Below are 27765 nucleotides of genomic sequence, written 5' to 3' on the forward strand. Positions count from 1 at the left end.
CTGACTAATCTCAGCTTCTTGGGAGACTGAGGTGTCTCATTAAATCAGAATCTTTTGAGATAATTCAGGAAACAGCAGAACAAACAGTAAATGTTCGAAAGCACGACCTCGTAAAGTTTCACATTTTAATGATTCTATTTTACAGACTCATGAAAACAAAATCATGCATGAAGATATGTACATGTGTCTGCTGGTCAGAGCAGCTTCTTTCATTCGTAAACAGATCCTTCATGTGTGGAGGCTGCAGATTTATGGCTTCACTCGTGTGTTTAAAATATTTATACTGTTACATTCTTGTTTCATGCAAAACACTGCAGAGCCTATTGAAGACTTGGAAGTAGTCGAATACATTTCAGTTTGTTGCCTTGTTTACAGACCGGTCCATAAGTGCAGTACTGGCCCCTTTTACAGTGACGTCAAAGCCCGAGTAAGTCTCTGTGAGTAAGTAAACGTGATCCAAATATAAGACATTAATGAAAACTGTTAAAAAAAAGTTTTAATTAGGGTCTGATACTGAAAAAAGTGTTTTATTTAACCAAATTCTCCTTACACATCTGAGTCTTAAGTGCTTCTTTCCATATAAAAATGACTCTATAATTATTCAAAACCTGAAAAATCCCAGAAGTCATGACACTGTGAGCTTTTAAAGCAGCATGAGTGAGGAGCACTGGTGAACATACAAAGACCTCTTTGGGACGAATAAAAACTAAAATGGCAGAACGTGTAAGGCAGAATGTTCCCTCAGGAGCAGGAAGAAAGTCTTCATCAGGACAGGAGGAGATCCTGTGTGGAGAGACCAGGTGAAAGGTATAAATCACCGCATCACCCACGAGGACCACATGTGGCGTCACTGCACGCTGTTACCTGTTAATTCACCCGCTGAATCAGCCCCTTTTCTGGATCATGTTTGTCATCGAGCTCCTCATCAGAGTCTGAAACAAATCATTGAAGTCATCAGGGCTAAACTGTGGAAACAGGAAATGATGTGCAGTCATTATTCAGCGCAGTGCTGATGGTAACAGACCTGCCAAAGACTCGGGTGGAGAGTAGAACTGCCCATCAGATAATGGACCAGGACCCACGAGAGGAGCTCGCTCTGTGGCGTCCATGAAGGACTGATATCCTGAAACACAGAGGCGCCGCAGAAGCAGTGTTATTTTGAAGGATTCGAACACTTCAGTAACGGTGTGTGAGCAGCAGCAGCCGTGCTGCAGTAAAAAGGACGCAGCGACTCACGGTTCTCATCCTCGGCCTCCTGCGGAAGCACCTTGAAGTCCAGCAGCCATGTTTCTATCCACGCCAGCACGAAGGAGATGATGGGCAGCAGGTACCCAAAAGCCCCCTGAGACAGAAGCTACACACACACAGAGTCACACAGCTGCTGCCAAACAGCAGTGACTTAATAACAAGGGGTTAATAAATGAAACATGATGTCAGCTCACCTTTGACAGGATGACTTTAACAATCAGGAAAGCACAGCTGACTGCAGTGGTGATCTGTACAAACACAGACAGGCTGAATATTCAAGGAAGAATCTTCTCAGGACAGTTTCAGACTTTAGATTATTTAATGTGTGTATTAGAATTGGATGAGTAGCAATAATGTATACTCCTGTATTAACATGCTGAAAAACATACAGAAACGACTCGACAGCGCCCTCTGCTGGTATAAACGGAAATCACTTACTGCAATGGCCCACCAGTGGCGCAGCTTACAGACGGCGTAGGCCAGAATCAGAGCAGCAAACCTGAAGACGGCCAGCAGCTGTGAGGGAGGAGGGGACGGTGTTTAGAAGCAGCTGCAGGAGGAGGAGGAGGAGGAGAAAAACACTTACAAAGATGTCGAAGAAGGAGGCGTGGTAGTCGTAATGCAGGACTTCTATCTCTAGCTGCTTCTGAATGCCGCCGTTCACCTGTCAGGACAGAAACACAACCCATCACCCATTGTTACACACACAGGATCAGAGCTGGATTTACACCAGTGGAAGGCGGAGAGCTCATACTGGTCCAGGCCAATCACATGCAGCCTTACAGGTATGAGAGGAAGGAAGGAAATGCATGATGCATGCTGGGAAAATATGCTGTAGGAAAATGTCAGCATACAAGCTCACAACCAGCAGGTAAAGATGAGGCGAGACTTCCATTAGTGTCCAGGCTGCGTCTGTATTTGCATTTATTTTGGATGCTTGGTGTTTTTATCTCTTCTAGCTGCTGCGTTTTGTTTACGTGACCTGTCAAGCCAAAACTAATCTGCCTAAAGATGGACAAAGACAGGTTTAGGAGGACAGTTAGCAGCCCAGCTAATGCTAACAGCTGAGTGGACAGACAGTGAGCACCAGTAGAGGATGATGGAGGATCTCAGAGGAAAGCCCTGAACCGAACAATGACGACTACTCCGTGACTGACTCTCACTCTGTGGTTTCATCTTCACATGTTCATTATTGTCATGTTAACAGCCATTAAATAACTCTCAGACTTACATTGAGCTCTATGATCCAGAGCAATGTGATGAACAAGAGGTCAAAGGTCACGAAGAGGCAGAAGGTCCTCCTCACATCAGAGATGCATTTCTTCTCTCCGGCTTCGTACGACTCCACCCTCACAGAGACGGGCGTGGTGCAGATGGAGCCCAGCCCCCTGGCCGTCTGCCGCGAGTCCACGCTGCTGCATCGGCTGTCCATCGCTGGCCACCCTCCCTCCGCTCTCCGGGCCGTTCAGACGTAATGTGCAGACTCAGGGGGTCATGGGAGGCTGGTTTGGCAGGAGTGAGCTCAGATTGAGGAGGTGAACTTCATCAGTGCATCTGCAGGAAGCAAAGTGAAGGAGGACTGAGGATGAATCCACATTCTGACAGTCACTTCACAAACTGTGAACATGTGTAACAGCTTAAAAAGACATTCAGTGGCAGGCAGTGATTCCACTCTAATAATGAAAACACTGTACTCCTGCTTATTTTCATGACCCAGAAAGTCTTCCTGTCACTGTCCCAGTGTCTTTTTGACACCGTTTACAATCAGGAAGTGAAAGTAGTTGACACCATCGTCACACGTTCAGTTTCTGTCTGCTTCAGAGAGACAAAGCGAACACACACCGGAGCTCCTCTCCGTCACATCATGTACTGTAACTTCCTCAGAAACCAAAATCCTCCAGCAGCTTCCACCTATGTGCCACAGAGTCCACATCGCTTTAGTCACAAACACACTGTCCACTGCGCTCACGTCTTTATGGTGACAGGCGTTCAATATTTGACATAATTCTGCAACATTAATCATCAAGAGTGACTAAATGAATGCATTACTGTTAAAAACATGTCTCTGTCACCCCACAGGCCTGACTGTGTTCACACAGGGTGTGATGTTTGAGCAGCAGTCACCTGAGGGAGGCAGCGCAGGTCTGACTGGTCTGAACAGGAACTTCAGGCGAATAAATCATAAAACACAACTAAGACAACAAGTCTTAATCAAACCCACACACACAGACGTATGTATGTCGCTCCGCACACTGGCTGAGGGACTTTGACCTCGACGCTCTGGTTATAAATGACGTCACCCACACAAGATGGCAGCGCCCACTTCTGGTCAGGTCCATCTTTGTCTGTGCTTCTGATTAACACACTGATGTGTCTCACGCTCTGATGGTGCCAACATCTGGAGGTGAAGGTGTTCCCTCGCTGTTATTAGTTAGAATAAACCTAAAACCTGGCTGCTGGTCAGAGGGGCTTTATGGATTAGTGGACTTCAGTACAACTTCACTGCTTCTCCAATAGAAAAGCCGCCATGCAGAAGAAGCGGTTTGAATCATGTGCCCATCTGTGGCTCACTAACACCAGTTCTGAGAAGAGAAGCACAGAAATATTTGGTCTATTTCTGATCTCCATCTGTTTACTGGCTCATTTGCTGCAGAGCAGGATGTGTGTGTGGCTTTTTAGACCTGCGAGGAACAATCGAAGAGAGTCAGTCACATAATTTAACAATTTTAAATCCTGATTCAGAGTGCTCAGAAGCTGGTGGGTGTATGAAGAGGAACCACTCACCAATCTGATTCTAAATGAAAGCATGCAAATAGTGTGTGTGTGTGTGTGTGTGTGTGTGTGTGTGTGTGTGTGTGTGTGTGTGTCAGGTATACACACTAACGTTCATCCTCACCTGCACCTGCCTGGATGTCACAGACTCTGGACACAAACCTGATCAGCCCAGATCTGAGACTCCAGTGCATCAACAACAATAAGTGTGTGTCTGTGTGTTGTAAACTTCATAACACCACACACACACACACTTGCTGTGAAGGCCTGGCACAACATCCCAGTCCAAACAGCTGGGTGCTAACTCTGCTCTGCAGCTAATGTTTGTGCTAATGTCGCCGTAGAAGCTTCTTCCTTTGCAGCATTTTTCGATAAACGTGCAGCTTTAACCGCAAAGTGCGACAAATACAGCAGCGCCTGCCTGAGGCGGACAGAGGCCAACAACAACAACAACAACAACAACAACAACAACAACACCTTCGCATACAGGTGAGCTGCTTAGCCAACTGTACAAATAATGAATTAGCATGATTAAATGAAACTAATAAAACGAAACTAATGTCTGCGCTGAGGCCACTGTCAGACGGAGGTGTTCACCCGCTGCGCTTCGTTCATTTCAGAACTAGCTAACCAGCTAGCTAGTTAAAAACAGCCGGTGACTGAAGCCGCCATGATGCTTACCTTTAAAACTCGCTCCTTTAGATGTTGGAGATTTTCTAGATCAACGCTCGAATGACTTCAGCGGACAAACATCCACCTCAGAGCGACAGACGAGTCATCCGCGTTCCCGTCAGGTCGCCGGACAGGACGGAGGCAGTCTGAATGTTAAACAGCCCGACGCGAAGGATTCTGGGATATGTAGTCCTCAGCACGGGACCCGACAAAATACTCTGTTTACAAAAGTTAAAATGCCGAGCGTTTCGTTGTGAAAAAAGACGAGAAATTAATATTTATTATTTATTTCTTTACCGGAAGTTGAGTAGTGGATGTTTTTACACTAAACTTCCTGATTTTTCTGTATTGTTTTTAAAAAACGAGGCCGTTTGGTTTAACTTGATCCTTGAAGAGACCGTTTTATATGAAGAAATACACAATAAACACAATAGTCCCATTGAAAAAAAATATATTTGTCATCTTAGAAACTTTTGTTTTTATGTCTTTACCGGAAGTGAGGAATCTAGTGGATTGTTCTGTGCGTGTCTCTGCTCTCCTCTGGTGGTCACACTGTATAACTACACCAACGTCTCTGTCACTGTCCCAGTCAAAATATTCCAAACTTTTCCTATTGAAATCTTTACAAAAGACAAAGAAGACTTTACAGTTTAGACATTTTATTCACGTCAAGTAGTATCTGAAAAAGGACCCAAAGATAAACTGCACTCTACTGACATGAATTATCAGATTAATAAGACATCTGTTATTTGTGTCTCTTATGGGTGGAAAAAAGAAACAGACTGCAGCTTTAAAGCTTTTATTAACTGGATCAAAATAGTTCAAATGTGCAGTTTTCAGTTACATGTATTTAATAATATAATATAGCTTTGTTAATCAGACACAACATCCTCATCATACCTGTAGTTTTACTTTTAAACATCATCTTTAGTAGCTTTATTCAAACAAAAACAGTCTTCATTGAAGTAAACTTCTTCACCCAACACTCAACAATGAAATCAAAATGTGTCAGCAGCAGATCTGAGGGTGGAGCTGAGGGAGGAGCTGCTGAGTGTGAGAGCAGGGCGAAGCTGTGAGGTTATCAGAGTCATTCCAGGAAGAGGCGCGGCGTAACAGGGACAACAAAACAGTGACAGAACAACAACGAATGAAGCGACAGCCCAGAATATTAAACTTACAGATGATCTCTTTCTTTAAATGTCAACCCTGGAGACACAACAAACGTCTTAACTCTGACCTTTAAAGGACACCGGCCTGTTTGAGGTCACAGAGCTCTGCACTTGTTCCAGACATAAACCAACTATCAAACCAGAGTCCAGCATAGAGCGGCTCAGTGAATGTGGTCTGGACTCTGTGGAGGAGAGTCATGGTTTCAGAGACGCTGTAGAAGGACAGAATACCTGCTCTGTGATCCAGGTACACTCCTACTCTGGAGGAAGGAGGACCTGAGACCTCAGTTTTGATGTTATTGTGCCAAAACGTGGAACCTTTTTGATAACAATGTAAAGCCCAAGATTTGTCGTTACTTCCAAACACACTCTCATTCCCTGCTCTGCTGATACTCTTGTATGCCAGTGTTACATGAACTCCTCCTCCTCTCCTCTCCACCTCCCAGTAACAACGTCCAGTCAGACTCTCTCTGCTCAGGACCTGAGGGTATTTAGTGAATCTGTCTGGATGATCAGAATAAGGCTGTTCTTCCTTCATTAATGCTGCCTTTCTGTTCCCCTCGGACAGTAACACACTTACATTTGCTGTGTTTGGATCCAGTGTGAGTTCACATGAATATGTTAAGAATTCAGCTCTGGTCTGTGGCTCTGTCCCTGTCAGAGACATGTTTGTCCACACCTGTCTCTGAATGTCCTGTAGTTTGTCTCTGAGCTCGGACACAGCTGCTGTCACATCCTCAAAGTTTCTCAGAGGACGGATGTTGATGCTGGATGAGTGTGTGGACTCATCATGACGAGAGCAGATGTTCTCCTGGAGGTTCTTGGAGGGCTCCACCAGCTTGTGTTTCTTGAACGTAGCTGCGTCATAATGAGGCTGCAGGTGTTTCTCACAGTATGAAGCCAAACACTGCATGCAGGATTTGAAGGCTTTCAGTTTTCTTCCAGTGCAGACATCACAGGCCACATCTTCAGGTCCAGCATAGCAGTGATCAACAGGAGCAACTTGGAGTCCAGTCTTCTTTAGCTCCTCCGCTAAATCTGCTAACATGGTGCTTTTCGTCAGGACAGGCTTCGGTGTGAAAGTCTTCCTGCACTGAGGGCAGCTGTGGATTCTCTGCTCATCCTCTCTGTTCCAGCGGCTTTGAATACAGTTCATGCAGTAGCTGTGTCCACAGGGAATCGTCACCGGATCCTTCAGTAGATCCAGACAGATCAAGCAAAAAAAACCTTCCTTGTCCACCTGAACTCCTTTCTGTGCCATTTTACTGCTGAGCTGCAGTGACTGAGTTAGTTTCACTTTTCCTCCTGTCAGACCAGGTCGGCAGGTCCTGCGCTCCATCTCACTCTGGTTCCACCCATTTTTCAAAGTGCAGGTCTGAAAGGGAGGGAACAAGGAAGTATGAGGAAGGAGCTGCAGTGTGTGTGAGAGCAGGGAGTCTGAACAGATGCACTCCAAGTGTATATAATACATTATTATCCTTTCAATCCACAGAACTGTTGACTGGGATGTGTATTAATACACCTGTTGAATGAAGACGTCTTGTGGCCCCTCGGTGAACAGCAGGCCCTTCTGGTAAAGTGAGTAAGAAGGGAATATAGGCTCTCAATATAATAGTACTAACAGGAAGTGGTCATGCTTTCTGCTCTGGAGATGAGCATCGATGTGGAAAACATGGCGGCTGTGCTTGCAGCTTATTGGATACTTAGCATAAAAAACAGGATGGCCTGAAGGACAGCTTTTATAGAGGACTATACAAGAACACGTGACGTGTCCATCCTGATCACCTGCTTCTCTCAGCATTGTGAAAACACTGAGTGACATTCGGCTGCTGCTGAAGCATTTAGTCATGTTAGTGAAGATTACTCTGCTGAACAAGCTGATTGTTTTTGTAGTTGGAGGTCAGAACAGAGACGTTTCAACCGGGAAACTTAAGACGTCAAACGCCACTAAGAACCAGTCATCCTGCAGCAGCAACAGCTGATGTCTCCAGGGAGGTGAGGAAGACTTTTGTTGTGGTCTCCAGGTGAAGCAGAGCGCCACTGATGACGTTATCGGAACCTTTTTAACTTTTAGCGAAGAGAAGAGTTTTTTTAATGTTCTTGTATTTTTATATTACGACAGAAACGCTGACATGATGACTTTCAAAGCTTTAGTTAACAGGAAAACAAAAAAAGGCTCAGTTTTATCTCTTACTTCCTTTACAGACCTTCACAATAAAAGCATCACCACCAAACATAAAAGATACCTCAGAAATGTGAATGAGATTTATTCCAACAAGAATTTCTAATAGTATTCGATGCGTCCAAAACATCAGGTAGAAAACAGAACATGACAAGAAACGACAAGTACGGGAATATAAAAACACAATATGAGTGTTGAATATGAAGGGGTTACTTATGAAAGTACAGCCATCGTGTTGCTGTGTCTACCCTCTCCTGCTGCACCGCTGTTTGTAACACTGAAAGCAGTCTATTAAACCTCAGTCAGACCTCTGAGACGGTGTCAACGTGTCCCCTCTTTGTGATTTATCACGTGGTTAACGTACAGCTCTGGAAGCTCGGAGATGGTTTTAGTGTTAACGTCACTGTCACATGAAGGTTTAGGAGGTTTTATCTGAAGCTAACAGGTCTGCTAATTTAGCTTTTAGCAAATTTAGGAAATCATTCTCTACAAAAAGCAGCTTCCAAAGCATCTCAACACTCCAGAGGGAAACAAACATTACACTATTTATTTGACACAGTTAGCGTTGTTGTTACCGAGTCATTTGTCTTTAAGGGGAATCTCACATGTCACAGCAAAAAAACATCCGAAAATAAACACAGGCGTGAACAGAATAAGGTCTCACAGCTCCGTCTGGAGGGGCCCGGCCGTTTTTAGTGCTGTATTTATAGTGTCACGGCAGATTTTTCAGTGCAGAATTAGTACTTTTTACTTCGCTACTTCATTGATCAAAACCTCAGTTCTGACTCAGGTCACACAGCCTCAGCAGGCGTTCTCAGCCATCCTGTCGGGTCGGGCTGCCTGACAGGTGCTGGGCGGGGTGAAGACGTTGGGGTCGCTGATGCCCAGCTGGAGGTTAAAGAAGCGGGTGGAGGTGGTGACGCTGCTGTTCCTGGCGTAGGTCTCCTGCACCGGGTAGCAGTCCTTCAGGGTGTAAATGCCCACCCAGGTTTCATCTGGAGGAGAGAGGAGGAGGAGAGAGGAGGAGGAGAGGAGGAGGAGGAGAGGAGGAGGAGGAGAGAGGAGGAGAGAAGAGGAGGAGAGAGGAGGAGGAGAGGAGGAGGAGAGAGGAGGAGAGAGGAGGAGAGAGGAGGAGAGAGGAGGAGAGATGAGGAGAGATGAGGAGAGAGGAGGAGGAGGAGAGAGGAGGAGGAGGAGGAGGAGGAGAGAGGAGGAGAGAGGAGAGAGGAGGAGGAGGAGGAGGAGGAGAGAGGAGGAGGAGGAGGAGAGAGGAGGAGGAGGAGAGAGGAGGAGGAGGAGGAGGAGGAGAGAGGAGGAGAGAGGAGGAGAGAGGAGGAGAGAGGAGGAGGAGGAGAGAGGAGGAGGAGGAGGAGGAGGAGAGAGGAGGAGAGACGAGGAGAGAGGAGGAGGAGGAGGAGAGAGGAGGAGAGAGGAGGAGAGAGGAGGAGAGATGAGGAGAGATGAGGAGAGAGGAGGAGGAGAGAGGAGGAGAGAGGAGGAGGAGAGAGGAGGAGAGAGGAGGAGGAGGAGGAGGAGGAGGAGGAGGAGAGAGGAGGAGGAGGAGGAGGAGGAGGAGGAGGAGGAGGAGGAGAGAGGAGGACGAGAGAGGAGGAGAGAGGAGGAGGAGAGAGGAGGAGGAGGAGGAGGAGGAGGAGGAGGAGGAGAGAGGAGGACGAGAGAGGAGGAGAGAGGAGGAGGAGGAGGAGGAGGAGGAGGAGGAGGAGGAGGAGAGAGGAGGACGAGAGAGGAGGAGAGAGGAGGAGGAGGAGAGAGGAGGAGAGAGGAGAGAGGAGGAGGAGGAGGAGCAGTTTTTTTATGTAAAGTGACTTGAGTCCTTTCTGATAGTGACATAGTTGTGTAAATAAAATTATACCTGAATAGACAGGTCTGTTTGCTAGGATTCCTAATAAGGCTAAAAAACCCTGAACGACTTACGTTGCCGCGCCGGCTTCCTGTCAGACCACTCCTGAACCTCCACGTTGTCCCCGGGTCCTCCAATGATGTACTGGTCCTCGAAGGTGGAGTTGTCGGGGATGTCGAAGGGATCCCAGGCATCCGTCAGAGCCATCTTTGAGCACTCCTTGGTCTTCTGGTCAATCTGGAACATCACCATGCTCTGATACAGGTAGATGTACTCGAAGAACCTGAAGGCAGAAGTGGGATTAATATCCTGCCAGTGGGTCCAGGTCCAGTGGGTCCACATACGTAATGTTCTCTGACCTCTGTGAACCCAGTAGAACTAAAGCCTCACTGCAAACAAAGCAAAGTCGATTAACAGGCTGTGTCCCTGTTTACCGGCCGACCGGGAATATTTCACAACTCCGTGTGAGATTATTCCTGTGTGCACTGCAAAACTAGAATCCTACTGCATGTACACAGAAAGTGCAAGATTTTCAAATTAAGATTATCTATCAGACTACGACACAATCTGACAACCCAAAGTTTTTAAGCCTTAACAGAGCTATAAAGTATTTACAAATGATTTATTAATTATTAATCATAAATGACTGATTTATAATTATTTGCACCGCAAATAATGTTTGTTTGTAATATTATTATTATTTTAAAAAGCTACACAAACGTTGAGAAATCTGCATGAAGTCTACATTAAACCACGTATCAATGAATATATCAAGCTACATTTCCACACAGCCGGTGATTCATGCGGTGTTAAAGCGTCTTTACTCACCGCTGGCACGGGGTGTGTTTCTTGTGCTGCTGCAGGACTCGGATCCTCTGGTTCAGGCCGTCGTAGGAGACCGCTGCTCGGCCGTTCCTGCCGGTGCTGTGGTCGTACAGAACCCACCTGCCCTCCCACTGTACCGGAGCGATGCAGGGCCCGCCAACCGGGGAGGCATCCAGCCGCGGGAGGCCGGAGACAGACGCAGCGGCAGCGGCCAGAAACAAGCACAAGAGTCGGTGCATTGTGTCTGAAAGAACCGTTATTAACTGGTCCCGCTGTTGTTGTTGTTGTTGTTGATAGCGGGCGGCGGCACCTGCTGCAGTCAGGCTCGAGACAACAAGATGGAGGACGTGTTCCTGTGAGTACTTTCAAAATAAAACATTTATTTTGAAAGTTTATAAAATTAGTTGAGGTTATCTTTTTCAGTACACTAGATTTTGTTTTTGCTTTATAGCTTTTTATGTCTATAATAAATAATAATAAAAATATTTATACACTACTTCCGCGTACTATGCAAAATAAAAGCGGGAAAAACTAGGCTGCTCTACTCAGTTTTAATTGTATTTATTAATTTAATAAATAATTTAAATTGTATTTATTTTTAATTTAAAAAAATAAACAGAAAAATAAAAAGAACAGAAAATGTTGATAACAAATCGTTCATTATGATTTCCTTCTGTTATGATTCCCCTCTCCACCACAAGGGGGCAGACGTTTCGAACCTCATCTTTTAGCGTCACGACGTGTCGCGCCCTGATGACGTCTCCTCCTCACGAACCAACATGGCGAAGGAACAACGTGGGAAAACAAGTTCTCCGTCAAAGAACGTGGACACAAACATGTCGACAGAAAAGCTGCACTTAGTACTCGAGTCCAGCGACGACGAGGTTCCGGAGGAGGTCACCTTCCAAGACTCCAAAGCTCAGGCGCTGCGCAGCATGAAACACGCGCTGGACACTGTCAGGAGGTAGCTAACGCAGCTAGCCTAGCATTGTAGGACGCTCTGATTTCTTATGAAGCATTTACGTGTCAGCATCTGTTCATTTATTCAAATATTTGTCGTTAATGTGTAGACAGTATAGAAACCTGGAGCGTGCGTAATTACGTATACGATCATCCTTTGTCCACCTGGGGGATATTCTCGGTTTATGAGCAAAATAGCCGAGATGTGGGATTATTTCCTAAAGTTTGGTTTGGTGATGTGTCTGTCTCTCTTCGCGGAGGAGGTCAGTGAAACATGATGATGTTTGCAGGGAGAAGGAGCTGCTGAAAGAGAAGAGGAGGAAGAGACAGGAGCTGTTCCAGGAGCAGAAGGTCTGTCACCCTGCACAGAAGCAGACTTCCTGGTTGAACATGTTTTTAATTGGTTTGGATGAAATATTCAGAGTTTTTTTTATGCTTATTTGTTTGTTGACATCACTGCCCTCAGAAAAGGAAACTCTTACCGGCTGACGTGCTGGAGGAAATTGACTCGGCTCCCTCAAAGTAAGTTTATTCATCTGACTGATTGTGCAGCTCTTTTTCCTCTGTTGGGGGTCAGTCAACACTCACATGGTCTTTGTCTTCTAGGAAACAGTCTGAGGATGAAGGTAAAGAACAGTCTGAGGATGAAGGTAAAGAGGTCTCCTCCTGTCAGAGTTTGTCACTGTGAGCTTCAGATCGGTTTAACTGATTCAAACTGTCTTTATCCCTCAGCTGTGGAACATGAAGAAAAAGGGGAGAGAAAAAGGAAACCGTCCAATTCCCGAAGGTATGTACACAAATCTAATCTGCCACTAAGAGGATACGAAGTCTGACTTCAGATCAGTTCGACAAAAATAAAAACAGGGACCTGCTGATCCTGGAGTATGTTCATCTCTCAGTACTCAGTCGGCTGTGTCGTGTTGTGTTTGTCAGTCTGCAGGGAAACTGCACAGTGGCGACGGTGAAGGAGAAATCGTTGGCGTCCTTCCAGCAGCAGGCTGCCGAGGATTTCATCCGATCCAGATTATACGGACCAGGAAGCTGCAGGACCACAAGTAAGGAGGCGGGGCTCACACTGCACTTCAGATATGTAACCGTGGCTGTAGTGAATAAAAACCTGCAAGCTGCACTCTGTGGCAGTCGTCTGTGATTTGTCTCAATTTGAGCTTTGCTACATTAACGTCCCGTCTGGTCCCTCCGAGGCGCTCGTCCTCCGTGAGCTTCCTGCTGGGGACGCGACGGCAACATTGGCGGCTCTCAGCCCTTCTTTCAGCTCCTCCTTCAGCTCGGCGTGCTCACAGTTGTGTTTCTGTTTTCAGGTAACGAGCTGCTCTCCCTCCAGAACAAGAAGGGAAGGAATCGAAGTGCAGCCGTGCAGTTTGTCAAGAAAGACTGGGGTACGTTGTGCTGTTTCTTTTAAATCAGGTCAGCTGTTAAAAGATGATGGAACTCTCCTTAACTCAGCCCTCAGTTTGTTTCTGCCCTTTACTGAAGTCTCCGCCGGCTCTTTGCACAGTTTTTACCCCTAAAGAAACAACCACTCGCTCACTTCTGTGTAGTGACTCGGCCACAGTTTAGTGCCGTCGAGCTTTTCGTCACCATGTCAGCGTTTAGCCCGAAGCTCTGCAGCTTCAGAGAGAAGCAAACCGAAACTGAACACTTCATGTTAAATGTTCCTCACTCGTCTCTTTCAGCCTGTAAACAAAAAGCCAAAGCAGACAAGCTGAAGAAACGGTGGATGCACAAGCAGCTCCCCGGCTGAACAGACTGAAAACCAAGAGGAGCACGGACGTCTGCTTGGTCCGGTTTAACAGGGACACGGTCTTGGAGAATCTGAAGCTTCAGGGCTGTGACTGTGTTCAGGCTCAGCGTGGGCCCCGGTTCATCAACAGGACTGAAGGAGAAAGAAGTCCCACAACTTCCACAACTTCAAAACCTTGACAGGGTTTGTGAGTTTCTGCGCATGTGAACACTTCGACTTCCTGTTGTATGTTTTGTAAAAATAAATGTTCCTTATGAAGACTTTACAGCCACGGGTGGTGGGAGGGGTTTTTATTTTTTGAGTTATGGACTGATGATTTCAGCAGAGGGGAACAAATCTGATCAAAATATTCATAGAATAATGTGTGAAAACTCAATCCACCTGTGATGAATGAAACTGTGTCTAAAATAGAAGGAAAGATCTTTGTCATGTAGGACTGGTTTGTTTGGGCCGTCTGTTGCACCGAGATCATTTTTAATGCAGTTTAATGCATTTAAAAAAAGGAACAGTGGGTTTGAAGATCCATTACTTTGCTGTGTTTAAGCATATTAAAGCCTGACAGGACCTTTCTTCCACCTCAGATTTCAGTGTTTGTAGCCTTGTTTGAAGGCAGCGCTTCATGGATGCCAAAAAGCAGCCAGGAGAACCATGGAAACAGAGGTTACCTGAGCCAGCTGCAGGAACCTGAAGGGTTCTTCAGACATATTTGATTGATGTAAACAAAGTCTTCTCTTATTTTGTGGGTTTCTGGACTTCCTGTTCAGAATGATTATCAACACGTCAGCTGGGAGTATACACTGGAGACGTCGGCTCCAGGCGGCAGGCAGCATCCACACCAGTGCTCAGCATTTCTCATTTTTAATATAAATCTTTGTCACCCTCACACAAATTGCACATTTTTTTTCTCCACATGGACACACAGTCAGCAGTGGACAGCTTGCTGCTTGAAACCTTCCTTATACACCGTGAACTGGCCAAAAGAAGGAGAAACAAAAAGAATAAAAGAAGAGACATCTAACTTGATCTTACCACCACTTTACTATGGCATGCATAGGTTTCAGACCTTACTCAGAAAGAGACAACAGACACTTTGTCTAAGAAGTTTTCTAAACGATGCCGTGACTGCTTGCAACCCGCAATGAGGGGGGAAAAGGAAACAACCCAAAATACAGAAAGCTCGGTTCCACTGAGGAGAACTGGCACCTCCAGACCCCTGGAGGAGAACCGGAGGAAAAGAGGGATGTCGAGCAGAAGCCTCTGCCTTCCTGTTATCTCTGCAAGTGGAGAGCACGAACACACCGGACTAAAACACACACACACACACACAGCTGCAACGCCATCACCCTAAAGTATTTGGTTCAACGTGGTAGCAACAACGCAGCCGACAATACTGGATGCTTTTTATGGATCGTCACAGTCGCACTAAGAGGCCGGAGGAGGATCTGTGAGCCAACACAAACCTACAGGGCAGCGGCCTGGGGGGTGATAGAACGCTACTGAAGGATAAACCAAGATGAAGTGAGCCGGTTTGGGGTCACAGGGTGGATTGTTGGTTCTGCAGACACACCCAGCCCTCTGACACTCATTTTTAAAGCGTGCCTGTCGGCGTTCAGGCTGACGTTTCATTACAGAGCCACAATCAATTCTCCATACCGATTAAAATCAATATTATCAATAACGATGAACAGCAGGAGGAAAATGTCACCACCAAACATTAAAGTCGAGCTGAAGTTTGTGCAGAAGTCGTCAGATATCTCCCAGCTGTTTCATCTGAGCATCATTTGTATTTTTTAGCCGGGTCAGAGCACAGCACCATGAAATGCTGGTTCTGATTCTCAAACTACTACAGTCAGAATCGAGCTCTGCTTAATGATTCCAGCCTCTCGGCATCAGCGCAGATGGGCTAACCTCAGTCATTACTTATAGTGGGAGTCAGTGCAGTAGTTGGTGAGGAAGCTTGGTCCTTCTACCATCTAATGATACAGATGAGTTAGCTTCAAAATGCTAAACCTGGTAATGAATGCAAACAGCAAACGTCAGTTCGACTCTAAATCTAAAGCTGAGCTCCTGTAGAGGCCAGCTTCACACCTGCTCCATTAACGTGGTCTGAGTTCAGGTCTGAAAAGTCGAGTCCACCTGTGATGGAGGCTTGGAGTCGGACTGTACTACTCTAAACCGAGGATGAACAGAGGGGTTCTGGCTCCTGAGTTCTTTGTGGGGTGAACATTAGCATAGACGTCGACAGTAAAGATCGGTCAGAGTCTGGGGGAGGTCAGAGCTCATCGCAGGGTTCCTACACTGAGGTTCCATTTCAGCAAGTTTGTAATGAGGGCAGATTACACCAAGGAAGGAACCACAACATGTGAAATAAACTCTGGAGTTTTCCAACATTGTACAGACCTGGAGAAGGTCAAAGGTCACCTGCATAGGAAGCTTGGAGTCTAACGGGAAACATAAAAACTTCTACGGACTAGAAACAGCCAGCAGGGGTCACTGGTGTCAGTACAAAGCATTAAAGGATCGTTTTTTTTAGTGATTTCCTTATGTGATAACTAAATATGTCGCTCTATTGATATAATTTTGTTAAATTCGTATATAAACGTTAACATGTACACACGCTCGTCACTGGTGATCAGTGGAATCGGGACCTTTATTATAATAAGTATGTGGAACTTGCTCTTGCTGGCGCTCAACAAATATACTGTGAATGCAAGTAACAATAATTAATATAATGATAATTAGAATAATAATAATAATAATAATCCTCGTCTGCACAATGCCTTGTAAACCTGGAAAAACTAAAAACAAAACAAGAGCCATGTAACCACGCCTCCCCCGCCACCGCCCCCCCACCCCCCTCTCCGCCCAGGGAAAAAAAAAAAAAAACTAAAACTAAACAAAAGATTAAAAACAGGAACGTTGAGTTGAGACTGCAGATTCTCGCCGGCTTCTTCGAAGTCCCGAGTCCACATGCGTCACACGAATCTCCGCCGATGTCCTGAAGTCAGTGGAGGGTGGAGGGGCAGTGCGGGGGGGTGGGGGGGAAGGGGGAGGCGGTCCATAACGGAGCCTCACATTGTCCAGAATTTCAGAGCTGAGCAAGCCTCGGCGGAGATGGACTTTTCAATCAGTATCAGCCTTCGCGTTGTTTGTTGTGTGTGTGGTTTACAGGGACGATGCATCACTCACTCTTCTTTTGTTTTTTCCCACATTGTCCCATTTACGTGTGATTTTTTTTTCCCCAGTCCAGGCGGGGGGGTCTTGGTTTTGGTTTGGCTCTCCAAGGATTTTCAAGTTGGTTGCCTGCTGTCAGTCAGAGGGATGCAGACTGAGCATCATACGGATGATGGAAAAGGATGTGTGTGTGTGTGTGTGTGTGTGTGTGTGTGTGTGTGTGTGTGTGTGTGTTATCCCTGCAAGGATCTGCCCAGAAATGACTCCTGATCCTCTGGTGTCGCTCAGATAAAGCAGAACAAGAAGCGTGTGCGATGGTTCACTTTCTACTACGTCGTGCAGAGGAGCAGCTCCTCAGCTAATAGGACTACACTGATGGAGGAGGTGGAGGGAGTCATTTCTGGATGGGCCCTCAGAGAGTGTGTGTGAGTGTGTGTTTGTGAGTGTGTACTCGGGGCTAGTGCAGGTAATCGTCCACAGAGGCGAAGGCGCAGGAGCCGCTGCCAGTTCTTGCCATGATGGCGAGGCACTGGGCGGCCTGACCCACAGCCTGGGCCAGGGGGGGCTGCTTGGGCAGGTTATGAGTCTCTGGAGAGAAAAAGGAAGAAGAGGAAGAGCAACAACGTCAGGACAGCAGGCAACAAAACCATTGATTGTGATCAATAAAGCTGCACATTGTGCAGCAAACACCTTCACTGGCTGAGCTTATCTCAGGTTCTCTGCTGGTTCTCTGCTGGTTCTCTGCTGGTTCTGAGGTCTCGTTCCCCACAGCGGACCTACCTAATATTGCACTGTTGAGAGTGGAGCAGACGGGCTCTCTCTGAATGGCATCCAGCTGGTAGCCGACCGGGCTGTTCCAGGGGTCTGAGTAGGCGAGCAGGCTGAACGCATCCTGCGGGGGGCAGACCGACAACACACTCTGATTACACTGCAGCACATGTGCACACGTACCTTCAACACAAACATGAGCCCTGCCTCACCTTGAGCATCTTCTTGTTTGCAGAGTTCTTGCCACACTCGCGGCGGAGGTGTTCGCTCATGCTCTGGAGCTCCCTGCCGAAGTGGATCATTCTCTCGATGGCCGCCTGGCTCCCGCCGCACAGCTGCCTCTTTGACTGGGCGGACTCCACCTCTGCAGAGCAGTTATGAGTTCAGCATGAGCATAAAATTAAACCAAAACAAAAGACACAAAGACTGAATTCAAGTCACTAATGTCTCCACGTGCACGCTGCACCCACCCATGTCTGCGTCACAGTCATCGGGCTCTGTGGCGTGTTTGGAGGTGCCATTGAGGAACCCGTTGGAGGACGATTCTGTCACTCCGTTGGTGAAGTGGTCAACCTCCATTTCCACATCGTTACTGAGGGAAGATGTGAGGAAGAGGAGAGACTGTCAGCAGGGGTGACGGCTCACAGGAGGTCATTTCTCCTGTAAGATCAGCTAAGCTAACTGGTGGCTAAGTGTGAGTATGTGTCCAGCATGAAAACGTCATCTGATATTTTTCACCTCATTCAATGTCCAATTTTTGTTAATTATCCAGCAAAACCAGTTCAAAAGCACCCCTACACCAACACCTCCATCACAGAAACATGTAACGTTCAGTTCTCTGTGTCTGTCTCATCTTCACCTGGTCAGGGGTTGCTGGCTGCGACTCCCGTTGAGGCTGATGTCAGATGCTGTGGAGCCAGAGCCCGGGGGGCAGGGCTTATGACTGTGAGGGGAGGAGCTGTGGCTCTTATTAGACGTCACACCATTACAGCAGTTGCTGTCGAACCCTGCAACAGAGCGAGAGGCACTGCTGAAGAGAGAAAACTGAGAACACAGAGAGTTCCTCCAGCTACATATGACTGGATCAGACAGCCCGCAGCCTTTCTGTTTCACTCCAGGACAAAAAAGAAACTCTGGACTCAAACAACCTAAAAGGTTTCATTCGCTGCAGTCTCTGACACAGGCTGACAGACTCCGGACAGCGGGGCTGTACCTGTGAGGTAGGGCTGGGAGCTGCTGGCTTTGTGGCTGGGGCTGCTGAAGGGGCGGGGGGAGCCGGGGTAACTGTCCTGAGACTTTGGGCTGCGACCTCCAAGACACCTCACCTCGCTGTCCGTCCCGTTCACCATCTCGATGAACTGTCTCACCCTGAAGACAGATGGGACGCAAAGGAGGAGAGGAGACACAAAAAGGAAGTAAAGTAGTTAAATCAGAAAATGAGGGCGTGTTTACAACACTTTGAGTCGTTGGCTCACTTGAGCATGAAGAGGAGGTCTGGGTTCCTCTCCAGGAGGTTGGGGTAGAGCTGCTGGGTGGTCTCAATGGCTTCACCCATCCGACCTGACAACACCAACTTCTGGATCTCTGCATGCAATATTAATAAAGTAATGTTTGCTTCAGTATCTGCTAAACGTTTAGCATGTCAGCCGCAGACGGAGGGACTCACTCTGCCTGTTTTTGATGGAGGCCAGCTCCTCGTGCACAGCCTGGTCGGTGGATTTGGCGAAGGCCTCGGCTGTGGCGCAGTAACTGTGATGCACCAGGTAAGAAGCCACCATCCTGAAGAGGCAAGAACAACAACAAATGCAGAGGTCAGGCGCTGCATCTGCAGGAGCAAATACACAAATATACACGACAGGAGCGCGGGCGGTACGCCATGGCGGTCCTCCTGCACATGACCCGCCGGCGCTGTGCGCAGGGACGTTCGCCCGCTCATCACCACATTACTGCTGCTCTGCACAGACAATGCCGCTTCCTGTGCGCCGCTCTGACGGGAGCTTAAAAACTTGCTGTTTCCATCCCGGGTGGTGGGGCGACGTTTCTGGATAAAGGCAGTGACTCCCTCCACTCCGCCCCACCCTCAGCTCCAATCCCCCATCAAATGGAGATTAAATCCATTCAGGACAAGTAATCATAGCAACAGAGAGCTAATCCCATCAGGGCACGGCATGAAGAGAAACTGAGGCCCACAGCTTTAGCTTCTGGATCACAGCTCCTGCTCTTTGATGAGGAAGTGGTCCATCTGGGCCCCGATCCTCTTCCTGTCACCTACAGTATCCACTAACCTTTAATAGAGCTAATAGAGCTGTACACGTCGCCTGGTTGTTAAGCGAGTCACACAAATCTGAGCAGTAAAATGCCTGAGAAGCTCCTGCAGCTACCAACCAGTTTTCAAAGGTACCCGAGTCCTACAGGTTTAAAACTGGAACTAATTCTCCATCCTGATTCCCCCCCGGGATCAATAAAGTATCCTCTTACTTCTGGATCATGGACTGCCACTCGCCCTCGCGCTCTCCGATGGGGAAGCGGTCAATCTGGGCCTGAATCTTTGTCCTCCACTCGCGCATGTAGTCCTCGATGTCGAAGACGAATGGGTGTTGGCCGAAGTTTGCATCCACCACCTCCCCTGGAGTCTGAAGGCCCACGGTCGGGTACAAGTTAGGCTGAGAGATGGAGAGTTAAGAATTAGGGTGATAGAGGAAATGGAGTCTGGAGTGTAATCTGGACAATAAATCCAAACAGGAAGTAATGAGAGGGAAAAACAGGAAGTACGCTTTTGTCAACAATTACCCCTTAAATTTTGATTTTAGAGGCTGACAAAGACCAGAAGAGAGTTGGCTGGCTGAGGGGCTGGGATTCAACTTCCTGTGGCATTAAAGGGGCAGCGAATGAGACTACTCAGAATAATCACAGCCGTGGTTACTTCGACGTCTGATGGATCAGTTTTTGGCCTGCACACACACCTTTAGATGGACATTTATGAACCATTACAAGCAGATTTGAGAACTATTTCTATTTTATATCATCATTTTATGGAAAACCAGACCAACGTCATCTGTTTTTTCATCATAATTTTGACTCATATCTGCCGACAGGTCTTGAAAATAACATTGTGGTATTCAATCAGTAAGTTATTGACAGCCCCTCAGTGGGAGGCTGCCGGACCCACAGTGGATGTCCAACCTGAAACTAACTTCCCTGCTGTGAAGGGTGAACACAGAAACTCCTCTTTCAATCTTAAAAAGGGACAAAAGACCAGGAGCCGCCTGAGAATACAAACATGGTAAAATAACTCATTTCAATTTGAGTCAGGATTTGGGTCTAAATAAGAACAGGAGTTTAAAGCCGTGTGTGTGTGTGTGTGTGTGTGTGTGTCTCTCTCTGAGTCGTCTTTGTCATGGTCTAATAACCACAAAGGTCAGCTGTGCTGAGGTGACGCACTTCACTGCACCGCTCTGGAGGAACATGAATGTCTGGCTCCCAGCCAGGTCTGTTATGCTGCTCAATGGATTATTGTTGTGGATAAGACTCTTATTTTCTCCTCCCTCAAAAACAGCCGGCCCCTGGTTTTCATTTGCCACCGAGCAGGCAGGAGAGCGGCGGAATAAACAAGTGTCCCCCTCAGATCAGAGTGCAGCTGATGCATGAATCCCATTAGAATTCATGCACATTTGGAGCCGCTCGCATAACGAGGCACGGCAGCTCACAGATGTTAGAGATGTCTCGTCACAAACCGTACATTTAAAGGTTTGACAGTTTTAGTAGCTCTGACCTCTGAGAGGCCGCAGAAACACGGTGAGAAGCCTGACGAGTGCAAAGAGATTCTCTGGGCTCAGGTTTTTCCTGAGAGAAATCGCACTGATTAGAATATCCTCATGTGACAGACCGTGAGCTGGAAGATGCAGGAACAGTCATCACTTGCTTTGGATCTCTTCTGTCATGAACCTCCTCCCTATCACCAGCATCTGAAGCTCGCTGTTTTTTTTTCAGCCCTCCATCCATTATGCACAGTGTAAACATTTGGACTACAGTGGCCACTCATCCCATTTCTATAAATATCCTTTTATGTCCTACAGCCCTGATTGATTCTGGAAACTAACGAGGCTTCTGTGGACAAAATGAGGGTACTTACTGGTAGGTCTGTGAAGGCGATACCTGCAGGAGGAAGAGAGGAAGTGTCAGAGACAGCTCTGTGTGTTTACACGTCCTGAGGTAATCTGGTTACAGTCATCTTTCTGCAGTAAACTGATTTCATCAACATCATGTAAACGAGAAAGACAAGTTTCATTTATCAGGGTGACAGAGACCTGGTCCAGAGGGCGTCTCCCACACCCTCATTCCTGCAGAAGACAGACCACAGAGGCAAAACCTCTGCCGTGAGGACAGCAGCATGGTGCCTTTACTGTGAAAACTGTGTTCACAACCACAGTTAGTGATCCAACATCATCACGGTGTCTAACCTGCTGCTGTGACGTCTGCCTGCCTTGCACCAATTAATTTAATGAATAAACACATTAAAGCCATCATGTAGATTTGAGGTCTCCTGTAATAGACATGGACGGTGTTGTGGACACAGGACACGGAGCTCTTACCTAAGCTGTGGCCGTTCTTTGTGTAGAAGCAGGTGTTGTTGATGAGGTTAACGCAGCAGCCGATCACGTCGCCCGTCGTAAACGTAGGTCCGTAGGGCTGCCCGGTGCCGGACGAGCAGAAGGAGTGGCCGTCGTCTCCGTGGTAACCATATGAGTGCTTGTCCCAGCCTGAGAGATATGAATGCAGATGTGTCAGAACTTTAGCAGTCACTGAGGGGAGGGCGCAGTGGGAAGGTCTGAGCCCACAGACTACAGTCAAACACATACACAACACAAACAGACACACATATAAACACAGAACACACACAACACTTAAAGAGTCTGAGGGGGTCAGACCCTTTAAGTGTTAGCATCAATCCTGCGTCTCATCCAACGTCCTCAAAACGTGGTCAGGCAGAGTGTGTGCGTCATACATAACACAAAGACTCACAGCACCACTGCAATTCTTGTTTAACCCTATTTGATGTTACTACATTAACACAACACAAACACAACCCGCAGCAGAAAGTCAGTTCCTTGACATATCTGCTCCAAAAATAAAAATGCTGTGTCGTTATTTCAAAGCTTCAGTAAATACTGGTGTCACCAGTGAAGCGCCTCACTGTGAGCCAGGAGTTCAATGCCTTGCCCAAGGACACAGGGCGCTCTGAGTGAAGCTAGGACTGCGGCAGACTGCAACAGGAGGAGAAACACCTGCTCATTCAGGTCCCACTACGCTCCCACAGTGTGGTCAGTTTGACCTTAATTCCAGCATCCACAAACCGCCAACTATTTTATTTTAACTTAATTAAACCTATTGACCACAAGCTTCGTTTCCAAGGTGTGTTAAAAATGAGGAAAACTAAAGGATCTTTGTTCTTCTGGAGGAGAGGAGGCGACGCAGTCTGCTCGGCAGCGCGCTCGGCCTCGGGGCTGCTTTAACGTTACAAACAGCGGCAGGATCCTGTGAGTTCCTGCTGAACTGCAGAATGAATCCTGCTGTTGCCACATCCATCACTGAACGACAGCACTCAGCTGCAGCAGTCTGGCATCAGTCCTTCACAATTAGTAGATGTTCATTAGCGTCTCTCCATCAGCTGGGACGCTGCAGTTCGCTCTGGGTCTGCTGTTATCTCTGTACTAAGGACTGGAGCAGCTGGGTGGGTCTGGTTCTCAACCCAGTGAGGGGGGTGTCAGGGCTCCTGTTTGGCCTGATAACCTCAGAGCAGTGCGGGGGTGACGTCTTACAGCTCGGTGTTATGGTACAATGTCACAGCAAAGAGCAGCTGCAGCAGCAGAGCTGCATGCCAGCAGCACCGGGCCCGTGTTGTTACAGAGTCATCAGAGATCATTTTCCACAGCTCCTCTGCTGCTGATTCAATTAATGAGTCAAACCACGGCCCTGATCCACCTTCCTCTGTCCCTGTTTACACCCAGCATGAGCAGGCATCACAGGTGGACAGCTGAGGGTTGGTGGAGCTCAGAACAGAACCTGAGGATAGCTACATCCTGATCGCTCCGGTCACCATTTTGGGCACTGTCATATTAATAAGTAATTAATGTAGTTAACGCTGCTGTGCCATGTACATCACCGTGCACTGCTCCTTCACCCACATGAGTCCTGCTGCTGTACTTTAAATATCAGAATATAATACATGCCAGCAGCAGGACCTGACCGCTGTTAGAAGGGAACTGCTTCTTGTCCTTTCCGTCATCATGGCAAAATGCACAAACACCCCTGCACACTGACAGACAGAGCTTCTCATCGGAACCACTACAATAACCAAGGCCAATCTCCTAACTGTAAGTTTAATGTCATAAATAAACAGCAGCAACATGAAGACTGACAGGAACCAAAGGAGTCGTCTTACCTGGGAGTCTGTTCATGTTCACGCCCTGAGCTGAGAGGCCGATGCCCATGTACCTGCAGACAGACAGAGGAGTTCATTCAGACATGTAGCACAGCTACTGGATATTCATCATTATGATCTGACTGTGTGAGTGTAGGTCCCATTTAATTTGACTGTGCACATATACAGCAGCTGAGGACCCCATCATGTATCTAAACACACACTATAATGTGACCCTTTAAAGATCACCGAGTCAATTAGTCACAAACAAAGTGGAGTCATGAGCTGTGCAGCTGTTGGTCCATGGACCTCCATCCTTTAGATGACTCAAGTTTCCATTTAGGATTACAGCTGACCTCTGCCCACTTAGAGATTTTAACTGTGCTTCCGGTTCATTAAACTCGGGCAGTTATGCTGCTAATATGATTTTCTGAAAACCTCACTCTGTATTAAGGCTGATGACCCCAGATGATTTACAGCTTAGAGAAAAAGGAGGTTTAGAAAAGCATCGCCTCATAAGCATTCATAAAAAAGTCAAGTTGATAAACACGGCCTGTAGTACACTGGACACTGCAGCAGGACACTGAATGAGAAGCTCAAGGACAAGGGGGGGGGGGGTGTAGCTGAAGTCTTATATACAAATAAAGGCTTTCAGAACTTCACTAATATTTGGATAGAAGGAAGAATCCGGACTTTATAGCAGTTATTTGGATTCACTGGGTTCTCGTGCAGCAGCTGAGTGTCTTCCTTCAGATGTCAGATAAACTGCCATCGCCTGAGCTGAGCTCCTAATGAAGCTAACCAGTGTTGTGCTGTGTTCTTACCCATCTCGCCCTTTACTGATGATCTTGACTTCAAAGTAGTAGACCCCGCAGGCAGCCGGGATGGGGTGGGTGGCCCGCACAGACGCTGCATCTTTAGGGGTTTTGCCATGACCTGAAGTTTGGGGTCAAACACACAAAAAAAAATGTGTGGTTATTTTTGGATCAGTCGATGCTTAGGCAGCTGACTCCACATGTTCACATTGATTTAAAGCACAGTGAAGGATCGTATGTGTGGCGGTACAGAGGATTAAATCCCCAGCACCGACTGCAATAAAGACATATCATCAGCTGCAGACTTCAATGTCCACACTGGACATACTGTGCAAATAATGTCCTGGTTATTGACAAACTGGACCAGAACAGGGGTGTGACCTCTGCAGACACATCATGCCATGAAAGACTCAAACCCCTGCTGCCACCTGTGAGGTAAGCGCTCACACACACGGTGTTTGTTCTGCTTATTGAGCCATTCTGTGAAGTTACTGCTTAAAAAGCTCTGATGATGTGATGATGTGTCCTGAGCTGTGGAGGTGCTCCTCCTGCCTGTGGTTTATGCTAACATCAGCTCACCGGGGGTCCATTTTTAAACGTTTACACACTGCAGCGTCATGTTAATGCAGTTTGCAGCCATGATGATAAACAGACAGACTGATGTTATAACTAAACATGTAAGAATAAAGCAGGGGTTATCAGAGACACCTGCTTACTTATACCGAGGATCCTCATTAATCACTGAGAGGATATTGCTCAAAGATTAAAGAATTAAATATGGACGATGAATGACGGAGGACAGACTTAAATTAAACATCCACCATCTTCCATGCTCTGTGGTGAAACGGTCGCCTGATTGACACCAATAAAGAGAGGGAATAACACACTATATACACATGTGACCTGAAGACCTGCACTCATCTGGAAGCTTTGTTTACAATGCTACATGTTCCATTTATTTATTTATTATTTATGTATTCAGAAAATCAGCCGACAGAGAAACACCCCAGGACAAACAGTGATTCTGTAAGCAGCTGATGGTCTGTGACAGCTGGGTGCCAACGCTGTGTTATAGTCTTGTTCAGGGTTTCTAACTAATAATAATAATAATAATAATAATTCATCTCAGGCGTTCATGTATACTGTATTGAGCTGCTGATGCTTTTCTGAGCTGCCCGTTTTACAGAATGCCAGAAAACAGCACTTGATATTTAATAGTTTGCCATTAGCTTCCTAGAGAAACTTCTTTTCAGGAATGTGACTAATTCCATCTTTGCTGATAATCAAAGTGACTCTGAGCGTTTTGATAGTGTTCTCAGAGACCTAACACTTCCTATCAATATCACTAACAAGTACAGGATTGTGCGGTCTTTACATAACAAAACACTAAACAAAGTAAATTGTGTTTATGATGAGTTGACTGTCAGTCCCGTGTTGTCTTTAATAAATCCTCCCTCCCAGTCCCAGGCTGTTCACTGTGGCGAGGCCTGATGGCCGGTCTGAACCCTGCAGCCTGACCCTGAACACACACCGTGTACTTTAAGCAGGGATTTGTCTCCAGGCTTGTTGTTGGCTTGTGTAAAAGTTCTGATGGTACTAAAGTTCCTCAGAACAGCATGTCAGAGGTTCAGGTGGAGTTAATGTACAGAGACAGAACATTCTCGGTGTAACAAGGAAAAGTGCGTGTGTGCGTGCAGAGGCCCAGACAGACCCAGAACTGAAGAACACACCCAGGAAGCACAGTTACACCTTTTTTTTTAGCCTTTTCTTGTAGGCCTGCGCTGAAAAGCCTCCTGATCCTGATAGCTTCGCTCAGCAACTGGTCTAACCTGAATGTCAGGACACTTGATATTAAACCCACAGCGGCGCAGAACCACAGACATCCTGCCCTGAATGTCCACTTCACTGGAAGCCGAACAATCCCTCCGAGTAACGCAGGCTAATCATGACATTTGACACTGTCGTTAAATTAACTAATAATGCTACATTAGCATGCCGGAGGGCTGTGTAACCATTTTGGCTAACGCTGATCGGTTTAGTTGTGAGGTGAGCTGTGTTTGGGAATAATTCAGCCATCACACGGGTTCGTTGTTTTTAAAGGCAGCCTGACAGATTGGCCGCGGTGACAGTTGGTGGAGCTGACAACTGGCTAACAGGGTAGCAGCGAAGCTAACGGGCTAGTAGGTCAATCTTGGCTGTGGATACACCTCGCCAGCTGGTCGGGTTGCAAGATGTCCTCTGCCTTGTTGTTGATGAAGCTAGCCTAGCCTACTTTGTTTTTAGCCACAACGGCAGCTGGCTTTGATCCGCTATCCTTCAAGCTAAGCTAACGTTAGCATTAAGCAATAAAGTGCTAAACTCGAGCGTGTCTTCGTGTCATACCTTTATAGTGTACACGGAGATTGTTCTGAGAGAGCCCGATGTAGCTAAACTTGTCCTTCGGGCTCCAGGACCGGGGAAGCGGAGTCTCGGTTTCATTGACGGCTGGATAAAGCCGTCGTAGTCGCTGGTTGAGCTCCTTTTCCTGCTCGTTCAGAGCCGAGTCTCCGTGGACGACAACCGACATCAGAAATCCACAGCCCGATGACTGTCCGGACATGGCTACGACACGAGTTTTGGTGAAGTGGCTTGTTAGCAACAAGCCAGAGCCACTTGTGTCAGTCAGTGTCAAGTTTTAAAGGGGGAGGGGGGGGTTAGCAAAGCTAGCTAGCTAGCACGCCAAGCTAACTGGCTTCGCTGATCGTAGAGAGGCAGCCAGAGCTGGTTAGCCGAGTGGCTAACCTGGCTAACGCGTTTAGCTTGGCCAGCGAAGGCAAAGCGGTCGCTGAAATAGGCTCAGGTTGACATTAGCTGACACAAAGCCCCAAATACAGACACTAGAAAGAGACTGATCCGCCGCACGGGATCCGAGGAAAGTAGTTAAAAGCGTAAGAAGCAGATCAGCGTCTGGAGCAAAGTAACTACTAACGTTAGGCTAGACGAATCGACAAAGTCTAATGAGCTCGGCTAGCTCGATCTTTTGTTTGTTGTCGGAGCGCGATCCGCAAATCTGATTGGCTGAGAGCTGCTCCACTCACTTCCTATGGGAATGTGAAGTAAATACACAGAACGAGCAGTGAACGTGCAGCAGCAGCAG

At 47.0% G+C, this 27765-nt stretch overlaps 5 protein-coding genes across 6 annotated transcripts; 1 reads left to right on the top strand and 4 right to left on the bottom strand.

Annotated features, from left to right (window-relative positions):
• Positions 1–111: 111 nt before the first annotated feature.
• On the bottom strand, positions 112–4867 carry stard3nl (STARD3 N-terminal like). Its single transcript, XM_028427950.1, has 9 exons — positions 4702–4867; positions 2480–2802; positions 1835–1912; positions 1687–1764; positions 1443–1496; positions 1237–1354; positions 1025–1123; positions 865–932; positions 112–783 (listed from the first exon to the last, which is right to left on the bottom strand). Exons 2-8 carry the CDS (start codon positions 2678–2680, stop codon positions 868–870), a joined length of 693 nt encoding a protein of 230 aa, XP_028283751.1. The 5' UTR covers positions 2681–2802; positions 4702–4867; the 3' UTR covers positions 112–783; positions 865–867.
• Positions 4868–5614: 747 nt separating this feature from the next.
• On the bottom strand, positions 5615–7210 carry LOC114450045 (tripartite motif-containing protein 16-like). The gene has a single exon (XM_028427947.1). The coding sequence runs from the start codon at positions 7198–7200 to the stop codon at positions 5932–5934; it is 1269 nt and encodes a 422-aa protein (XP_028283748.1). The 5' UTR covers positions 7201–7210; the 3' UTR covers positions 5615–5931.
• Positions 7211–8097: 887 nt separating this feature from the next.
• Positions 8098–11077, bottom strand: epdr1 (ependymin related 1). Its single transcript, XM_028427953.1, has 3 exons — positions 10733–11077; positions 9979–10187; positions 8098–9038 (listed from the first exon to the last, which is right to left on the bottom strand). The coding sequence occupies exons 1-3, from the start codon at positions 10966–10968 to the stop codon at positions 8845–8847; spliced, it is 639 nt and encodes a 212-aa protein (XP_028283754.1). The 5' UTR covers positions 10969–11077; the 3' UTR covers positions 8098–8844.
• A 379-nt stretch (positions 11078–11456) lies between these two features.
• On the top strand, positions 11457–13722 carry nol7 (nucleolar protein 7). Of its 2 annotated transcripts, none has more exons than XM_028427952.1 (8): positions 11457–11693; positions 11980–12040; positions 12156–12211; positions 12296–12315; positions 12422–12476; positions 12623–12744; positions 13009–13086; positions 13384–13722. In XM_028427952.1, the coding sequence occupies exons 1-8, from the start codon at positions 11509–11511 to the stop codon at positions 13449–13451; spliced, it is 645 nt and encodes a 214-aa protein (XP_028283753.1). In that variant the 5' UTR covers positions 11457–11508; the 3' UTR covers positions 13452–13722. The 2 variants fall into 2 exon arrangements, with proteins under 2 accessions (XP_028283753.1, XP_028283752.1); XM_028427951.1 differs by having other exon boundaries at positions 11459–11693; positions 12296–12339.
• Positions 13723–14470: 748 nt separating this feature from the next.
• On the bottom strand, positions 14471–27756 carry ranbp9 (RAN binding protein 9). The gene is made up of 14 exons (XM_028427936.1): positions 27012–27756; positions 24639–24750; positions 23836–23888; positions 21986–22153; positions 21526–21548; positions 19872–20056; positions 19060–19172; positions 18869–18977; positions 18607–18761; positions 18253–18400; positions 17864–17985; positions 17606–17757; positions 17406–17517; positions 14471–17213 (listed from the first exon to the last, which is right to left on the bottom strand). Exons 1-14 carry the CDS (start codon positions 27226–27228, stop codon positions 17083–17085), a joined length of 1800 nt encoding a protein of 599 aa, XP_028283737.1. The 5' UTR covers positions 27229–27756; the 3' UTR covers positions 14471–17082.
• Positions 27757–27765: the final 9 nt, after the last annotated feature.

The sequence above is a fragment of the Parambassis ranga genome, chromosome 17 (genome assembly GCF_900634625.1).
Source record: "Parambassis ranga chromosome 17, fParRan2.1, whole genome shotgun sequence".
NCBI lineage: Eukaryota > Metazoa > Chordata > Actinopteri > Ambassidae > Parambassis > Parambassis ranga.

What these genes read in the sequence shown, in the direction of transcription:
- nol7 (XM_028427951.1), top strand. Translation starts at nt 11,509, where the DNA reads ATGGCGAAGGAACAACGTGGGAAAACAAGTTCTCCGTCAAAGAACGTG. An exon ending in AGCTGTTCCAGGAGCAGAAG is followed by an intron (nt 12,041 to 12,155) that starts GTCTGTCACCCT and finishes CACTGCCCTCAG; the next exon opens with AAAAGGAAACTCTTACCGGC. An exon ending in AAACCGTCCAATTCCCGAAG is followed by an intron (nt 12,477 to 12,622) that starts GTATGTACACAA and finishes TGTGTTTGTCAG; the next exon opens with TCTGCAGGGAAACTGCACAG.
- LOC114450045 (XM_028427947.1), bottom strand. Translation starts at nt 7,200, where the DNA reads ATGGAGCGCAGGACCTGCCGACCTGGTCTGACAGGAGGAAAAGTGAAA.
- stard3nl (XM_028427950.1), bottom strand. Translation starts at nt 2,680, where the DNA reads ATGGACAGCCGATGCAGCAGCGTGGACTCGCGGCAGACGGCCAGGGGG. An exon ending in TCTGGATCATAGAGCTCAAT is followed by an intron (nt 1,913 to 2,479) that starts GTAAGTCTGAGA and finishes CTGTCCTGACAG; the next exon opens with GTGAACGGCGGCATTCAGAA. An exon ending in TTAAAGTCATCCTGTCAAAG is followed by an intron (nt 1,355 to 1,442) that starts GTGAGCTGACAT and finishes GTGTGTGTGTAG; the next exon opens with CTTCTGTCTCAGGGGGCTTT.
- epdr1 (XM_028427953.1), bottom strand. Translation starts at nt 10,968, where the DNA reads ATGCACCGACTCTTGTGCTTGTTTCTGGCCGCTGCCGCTGCGTCTGTC. An exon ending in AAACACACCCCGTGCCAGCG is followed by an intron (nt 10,188 to 10,732) that starts GTGAGTAAAGAC and finishes TTCTGCCTTCAG; the next exon opens with GTTCTTCGAGTACATCTACC. An exon ending in CAGGAAGCCGGCGCGGCAAC is followed by an intron (nt 9,039 to 9,978) that starts GTAAGTCGTTCA and finishes TCTCTCCTCCAG; the next exon opens with ATGAAACCTGGGTGGGCATT.
- ranbp9 (XM_028427936.1), bottom strand. Translation starts at nt 27,228, where the DNA reads ATGTCCGGACAGTCATCGGGCTGTGGATTTCTGATGTCGGTTGTCGTC. An exon ending in GAACATGAACAGACTCCCAG is followed by an intron (nt 22,154 to 23,835) that starts GTAAGACGACTC and finishes CATATCTCTCAG; the next exon opens with GCTGGGACAAGCACTCATAT. An exon ending in CAAACAAGAAGATGCTCAAG is followed by an intron (nt 17,518 to 17,605) that starts GTGAGGCAGGGC and finishes TGCCCCCCGCAG; the next exon opens with GATGCGTTCAGCCTGCTCGC.